Here is a 7,672-nt window from a genome sequence, read left to right as displayed (position 1 = left end):
TGGTGTTTTATTAAAATGTATGACTGACCTTATAGAGAAATGAAATGGAGGTGTGTAACCAGGCATTTTCCTTTTCTAATCCAAATACCTGCATTGTTAGCAATTACAGCTACACAGACTCATGCATTGTCAAATTACCGACGCAGTGCATCACGGCTCGTTTTCAGGCTGAATAATCTGATGAGTATATTAATGGTGGTTACGTTTTAATATGATTGTCTCAATTTGAAGATCAGGTTCTCATTGTCATTTAGACAGACTGTGTTCAGGCCAGAGTTATTAATTTCATGACCCTAGGAGTCTATGGCAGTGGATAAATCTTGATAGGCATTGTTGCAGAAAGTCACGACTATTTATATACCATTGTTACACAGTAACCAGTCTTGGTCTTAATGGTATTTCTAATTTAATGGGCAACACACCTTGGACCACTTGTTATTCTGTACCAACCTTAGATCATTGCTTTTTGTACAGAAATCATGGTAATGACAATATTTCACTACAGCAGGCAAGTTTAACTTCTCTGGAAACCTGCATTTAGAACAGATGCATTACATGACTATTTCTATATTCTCACTAGGTGCTTTGCTTTATTAAAGATATACAAGATACAAAAAGGCTTTTGTATTCCTTTAAAAGCAGGATTAAAATATATGGATATATGCATGAATATTATGAGTACAGATCCCTACATGTGACTGAACATGAACACTACACAACTGTGGGCACAGTATGGAGCACAGGTTGGAAATTAATCTACATTAAACCTTTTAATATAGCCATTTAGGATACTGCAAAGTACAGCCAATCAGATGTGAAGCACCTTTGATGAATTCTTAGTTCTGCTTTAGTTATTGTGTACTCTCTCTCTAGATTTTGTATTGTATTCCGAATGTTATATCAGTTTGTATCTTCAGCAGTCACCATTATATGTTGTATTATATTAAGCAAGTGATCACAATACATGTGAATCTACTTGGACTGAGGCAATAAATACAAATTTGTATTTAATATTTGCAATTATAGTGACTTAAGTGTTCCATTTCAAACTATAAAAACTGGGAGTTTTCAGAGGGGGTAACTATCAACTACTACCATCAAGCTTACACAATGGTTTAGGACTCAAAGTACCTTCCACTTACTACAACAAAGGAAAGAGGAAACCGTACATGTACTGCAAATCGATCAAGTACAGTGCATCTGGAAAGTATTCACAGCACTTCACTTTTTCCACATTTTGTTATGTTACAGCCTTATTCCAAAATTGATTAAATTCATTATTTTCCTCAAAATCCTACAAACAATACCCTATAATGACAACGTGAAAGAAGTTTGTTTGAAATCTTTTCAAATTTATTAAAAATAAAAAACAAAAAAAGCACATGTACATAATTATTCACAGCCTTTGCTCAATACTTTGTTGAAGCACCTTTGGCACCAATTACAGCCTCAAGTCTTTTTGAGTATGATGCTACAAGCTTGGCACACCTATTTTTGGGCAGTTTCTCCCATTCTTCTTTGCACGACCTCTCAAGCTCCATCAGGTTGGATGGGGAGCGTCGGTGCACAGCCATTTTCAGATCTCTCCAGAGATGTTCAATTGGGTTCAAGTCTGGGCTCTGGCTGGGCCACTCAAGGACATTCACAGAGTTATCCTGTAGCCACTCCTTTGTTTTCTTTGCTGTGTGCTTAGGGTCGTTGTCCTGTTGGAAGATGAACCGTCACCCCAGTCTGAGGTCCAGAGCGCTCTGGAGCAGGTTTTCATCAAGGATGTCTCTGTACATTGCTGCATTCATCTTTCCCTCAATCCTGACTAGTCTCCCAGTTCCTGCCACTGAAAAACATCCCCACAGCATGATGCTGCCACCACCATGCTTCACTATAGGGATGGTATTGGCCAGGTGATGAGCGGTGCCTGGTTTCCTCCAGACATGAGTTCAATCTTTGTTTCATCAGACCATTTTGTTTCTCATGGTCTGAGAGTCCTTCAGGTGCCTTTTGGCAAACTCCAGATGGGCTGTCATGTGCCTTATATTGAGGAGTGGCTTCCGTCTGGCCACTCTACCATACAGGCCTGATTGGTGGAGTGCTGCAGAGATGGTTGTTCTTCTGGAAGGTTCTCCTCTCTCCACAGAGACATGCTGGAGCTCTGTCAGAGTGACCATCGGGTTCTTGGTCACCTCCCTGACTAAGGCCCTTCTCCCCCGATCGCTCAGTTTGGCCGGGCGGCCAGCTCTAGGAAGAGTCCTGGTGGTTCCAAACTTCTTCCATTTACGAATGATGGAGACCACTGTGCTCATTGGGACCTTCAGTGCTGCAGACATTTTTCTGTATCCTTCCCCAGATCTGTGCCTCGATACAATCCTGTCTCGGCGGTCTACAGACAATTCCTTGGACTTCATGGCTTGGTTTGTGCTCTGACATGCACTGTTAGCTGTGGGACCTTATATAGACAGGTGTGTGCCTTTCCAAATCATGTCCAATCAACTGAATTTACCACCGGTGGACTCCAATCAAGTTGTAGAAACATCTCAAGGATGATCAGTGGAAACAGGATGCACCTGAGCTCAATTTTGAGTGTCATGGCAAAGGCTGTGAATACTTGTGTACATGTGCTTTTTTTGTTTTTTATTTAATACATTTGCAAAGATTTCAAACAAACTTCTTTCACGTTGTCATTATGGGGTATTGTTTGTAGAATTTTGAGGAAAATAATGAATTTAATCCATTTTGGAATAAGGCTGTAACATAACAAAATGTGGAAAAAGTGAAGCGCTGTGAATACTTTCCGGATGCACTGTACATCAAACCATTACTGGTAAATCAAACTACCAGATTAAACTATCAATTTCTGTTCCTGAATGGCTCAAAGTAATGTCAATGACAACAGTAATGGTAAAAGCTAAAAAATAGAACACACTGGAGATATTTGAAAAAGCATAATCTGCTTTATTTATTTTTTTAGTTTTTTTTTTATTTAAATAAGGAGAATTCTTTCATATGGAAAGAGCTAATACGATCACATATTTGAAAGGATAAACAACAGGTACTGATAGCAGGGTTCAGGCTATACAGCTGCAGGATCAGCTCCATAACATCACGACTGGTCCAGTCAGATAAAGACAAAAACCGGGCGAGAGAAGAGGGGGAAAATAATAAAAACAAGCTTCTACAGTGAAATATCCATCGTCTGCCCTTTCAAATATCAGTCAACACAGAGACGAGACAAGGCCATAAACTGATATTTTTGGGGGGGATGGGAGAGAACCCCACCTCGCCCCAAAAAAAAAAAAGTTTGCGCTGCAATGGAGTTTACTAAGATGCAGCTTCCCTCTTCTGTTCTAGCAAGGTGCGGATTCTCTGAACGTTCACGTTTGACTGCCCTGGAGCCCCTCTGGCTCACCGCGAGCGACACCGACCCAAGGCAACTCGAGATTTAGGGTCCGTCGGCCTGACTTAACTCCCCAAACCGCCACTGCACCTTAAAGAGTTTAAGAAAATCCTCAAAATGTGACCAGTTTACTCAATATCCTGTGAAAAAGTCATACATAGGCATATAAAATAAACCCATAAACATTTTAGTGTATCAAGTGATATTAAATACAGTAACAGAAAATCAAGTATAGGCTTTTGGCCTCCCTGGTACAGACAGATTTCATACATATATATTCATCAATCTAAACATATTGATAAAATCTGTGAACATTGATTTTCAGCTAGATTTAAACCAATAGTGTTTTGTGAAGCGATTTTAAACTAGAATAAAACTTTAAAACCCAAGACGGCATTAGCAAGGGATGTCGAGTTAGAGAGCAGGGCAGTGACATGATCTGTGGTTTTGACCCTTCCTATCAAACCAGTTCTAACCTCATAAGAAAGATGCAGTGCCCCCCTGCCTCCCCCAGGTCACTATAAAGCAACTGTAGCCTTTAGCTGAACTGAAGTAGGGGGGCATTATCGGCCTCATTGCTCTTTGGACTGTTTTCTGCATCGACTACTCCTTAAAATCTAGCTAGAGGCTACATCATTGGACCCTGGTCAGCAGCATTTCAAGAATACAGTCGTGTTATAATAGCCTGGGATAAAGCAAGCAATATAAAGATTACAAAAGCTCAACGTGGAATCGGTAAACAAAACAAAAAACCTAAAAATTTCCATCGGCACGTTTTTCTTTTTAATGACTGCTTTTCTCGTTGGCATGATAGAGACCCCGTTTTCATCGTCCCGAGAGCTGCCATCTCTCGCCCAAACACTGCTCCCTGTGCCACCAGCGTAAGAGCCAACCGTTCAGTCAGGTGACGACAGGAGAGAGGGGAACAAAAACAAGATGCACATGGAAAAAAGGGTGGAGTGGAGGGGGAGAGACCAAGAAGGAAAACCAAAAGCCTTTGAACAGCTGTCACACCCCCAAGCAAATACCTTGAGGAAAATAGCATCTGTTTAGTACAATATACTTGACATACATGTAATATAGCAATATTAAAATTAAGTTACTAATTACAAGCAAACCCCCCCACCCCCCACCCCCCGCCAAAAAAAAAAATTCCGGTCTGTTCATTACCATCTATCTCGGACACATGTGCAACTCAAACGAGGCCCCCCCTCCCCCCCAACAGATTGCAACAACCCCCCCACCCACACACGCATACACTCTTTTTGCACTGTCCACACAATCTCAGCTGTACATTATACTCGCTTCAGATACATCTCAGAAATGTCAAGTATCACTGGCCCTGGCGTATACATTTTACACCACATGCATAAAACACTTCATAAACCTCTGTGAAGCTTTTTAAAAGAAAAAGTGATTTATGATGTCAAACTTCGATACCACAATGGAAAAAGAAAAAAACCAAACAAGAAAAAGAAAAAAAAAAAAAAATCTAGTCTTTGAGTTACAGAAACATTTGCAGTTACTAATGGTTACATTTCACAAGCCGTGAGAAAATACACTTGTAACAGGTTTTATAGGGTCTCTGTGAGCAACCTTTAGCTTTTGTTCATACTTGCACAGAATTGAAATCTTCTTTTTGGGGTTTGAATGGAATTTTATTGAATAAAACAAGCCTATTAATAATGAGGGCTTAACTAGCTGTCAGATTACTTAAAAGAGAAGAAAAAAATAGTTAAAACAAGGTACCAGCAACGTGGCTAAGAAAAAAAAAAAAAAAAAAAAATGCTGGGAGAGAATGCTTAAAAAGCTTACAGGTTAGCTTTTTATCACTGGAAATTCTTGCATTTGCCACATTTACACAACTGCAATCCTTTTCCTCACATTATTCTGAGCTGCAGGAGCTGATTTCTCCCCCCAACCTCTGTTTCCTTGTGATGGAGAAAAGTGACATAAAAAACCTGAATGCTTTACTGTACGTACTTATATGTTAATAAATAAAAACTGAAAAGTCTGCTTGGAAGTGTCCCTATGTGTCTATATATATATAGAGATTTATATATATATATTTATACTGTGTTCATTAATACAATGTCTGAATTTGCTTTAATATGGGTCAAATCCCACCGATTATCCCCGGGCAAACAGTGGTGCTGCACTGAATCTTTGCGACTGCGTTCGTTGTGGCTCGTGTTCGCCAGCTAAAGAGCTCTGGTCCCACTTAGGCCTTTCCCTCATCCGCCTTGACGGACTGCGGCTTGATGGCTCCGGTTCGGACCGGTTTCATTTGACCCGAGGCTTGAGGCTCCTGCAGTTTTGCCATTCCTGCCTGTCCCTTTCCGTCGCTGGAGCTCTGCAGGACGTCACGCGGTTTAGTCTGTCAAGAACAAATGACATTTCAGAGAGCACTCCAAATTAGACTATACAATTATCCAATGATATGTGCATCTGTTTCACATCCAAACATTGAGCAAACGTCACACATAAAACCTCTTGAAAAGGCCATGATAGTTGCCATATTAACGTGTTTTTAGAATACAGTAACTGTGCTAGTATCTTCTCACAAAAGACAGGCGAGGTTTTGAAATAAACATTAAAACTAAATCGGTCATATTTATGATGGTATATCTCAGGAGTAAGACACAGGGAAGTCTCCAACCATTTCTGCTAATTGTAATAGCTTCACACCAAGGGACACTCTGTACGTGCTTAGGAGCCTGTCTGACCAAACCCCTCCCAAAAAACAGGGAAGGATATACATTTCCAGGTGATAAGTGTGCAGATTTATGTATTTGTTTTAATGTATGAATGTCCATCTGATGACAATATATTGTCAAAATGTATAATTGTGTGGTGCTTTATGAATCAGTTAATAAGTAGCGGAAACGGACCCATTATATTCATAAATCTAGGTCTTTGTCTTTATCCATTGATTTGGGTACAAAAGGTAATGTTTTTCAATTTTTCACAACATAGAGTCCTTGTTATGGGTAGGAATGCAATTCCCATTTATGCATGTGGGTGTCTGTCCAACAAGAGTGCCCCCCCCCCATACACAAACAAAAATCACTGCACTGCATCTCTAAAGTACACAACCTGTAAAACTATTTCTGCAAAATTAAAATAAGAGGGAATGCAAATGTTACAAAAAAATATATATTTCAAGCCTTTTTTAATCCTCTAGGTAAAACCTCAAACTTTTCAAAGACACAATGAATATAGGAGCAAAATCAAGCAGGTAAAATCCCACACAGTGACACCAACATGGTATACAATAGATACGACAAACCCTGTTACAGAACACTGCAGTGAGGAGTGGATATGAGCACGAAGACCGGCTCAAGCGCTGAGCAACACTAGTTCCTGTCAGCAAGATCACAAGTATAAAAGGACAATTCTGTATCCCTCCCAATCCCAGGCGTTGGCAGCATTTGAAATGCTCTTTGACTGCCTTTAATAACTAAAGGTTAAAGGTAAACCGTTTGAAAGGTTGCAGGCATTGCTCAGCACTTCCAGCCCAGCCACAAGAAATGCATGGATGGAAATCATAAATGGGGTAAATTTGAAAAAACAAAATCATAGATTACCTATCTTTATTGTGGGTGGCTCACCTTCATGCCCTCCTCCGTCCCCTTCACCGAGTCAGTGCTGTGGGCGGGGGAGACGGAAGGGGGAGGGTCTCGGCCAGGGCTGGGGTACTGGGGGGAGCGGATTATCACGGTCTTGTTCATCTGCATCACGGGCCGCTGGATGGGGTTGGGGAAGGGGCCGGTGGTGGGGGGGCGCATGTGCATCATCATGCTGCCTTGAGGCGGGGGAACCTTGGACACAAACCAGCATTGACAGGGTTAAATACACAGCATGCAGCAACCCATTGTTCACCAACAGGGGGCCCCGTTCAATTCCAATGAATGCCAGCATCAAGTTTAATAAGTGTGTTTACATGTCAGGGTAGCTGTGAAATCCAGTTAATCAAAGACTACATGTACAAAAGGAAGTGTACAACCCTGTTTTCACATCTCCAACTCAAACACACTGACCAGAGCTTTAGCAGGACGCGGCTCTTAGTTGCATTTTGATTTGTGAAATCTGAGGGTGGGAACGGCTGGTGCCGAGGACAATACCTGCTGGGCGTAGTGTGCTGGGAGAGGAGCTACGTTGGCTGGTCCCCCAGGACCTGATGGTTTCCCACTGGGACTGGCAGACCCAGGCCTGAAAAGAGAGGAGGGCATTATTCATTGCTTTGACTATCAGTACCATCATTATACTGAACTCAACATT

The 7,672-nt window shown here is 41.2% G+C and overlaps 1 protein-coding gene across 17 annotated transcripts in view; it reads right to left on the bottom strand.

The window, feature by feature from the left end:
- Positions 1-2,926: 2,926 nt before the first annotated feature.
- The window catches only part of prrc2b (proline-rich coiled-coil 2B), a 31,855-nt gene continuing 27,109 nt past the window's right edge, over positions 2,927-7,672 (bottom strand). For 14 of the 17 annotated variants that reach the window (XM_066712784.1, XM_066712785.1, XM_066712786.1 and 11 more), the window contains 3 exons: positions 7,516-7,603; positions 7,003-7,212; positions 2,927-5,768 (listed from right to left, as the gene is read on the bottom strand). In XM_066712784.1, coding sequence (XP_066568881.1) covers positions 5,613-5,768; positions 7,003-7,212; positions 7,516-7,603 — 454 coding nt within the window. In that variant the 3' untranslated portion in view covers positions 2,927-5,612. Of the gene's footprint in view, positions 5,769-6,978; positions 7,213-7,515; positions 7,604-7,672 lie in introns of all 17 variants that reach the window. The other 3 variants (XR_010819966.1, XM_066712783.1, XM_066712788.1) reach the window with 2 other exon arrangements.

The sequence above is a fragment of the Amia ocellicauda genome, chromosome 9 (assembly GCF_036373705.1).
Source record: "Amia ocellicauda isolate fAmiCal2 chromosome 9, fAmiCal2.hap1, whole genome shotgun sequence".
Classification (NCBI taxonomy): Eukaryota; Metazoa; Chordata; class Actinopteri; order Amiiformes; family Amiidae; genus Amia; species Amia ocellicauda.
This window is presented reverse-complemented; position numbering and strand designations above follow the sequence as displayed.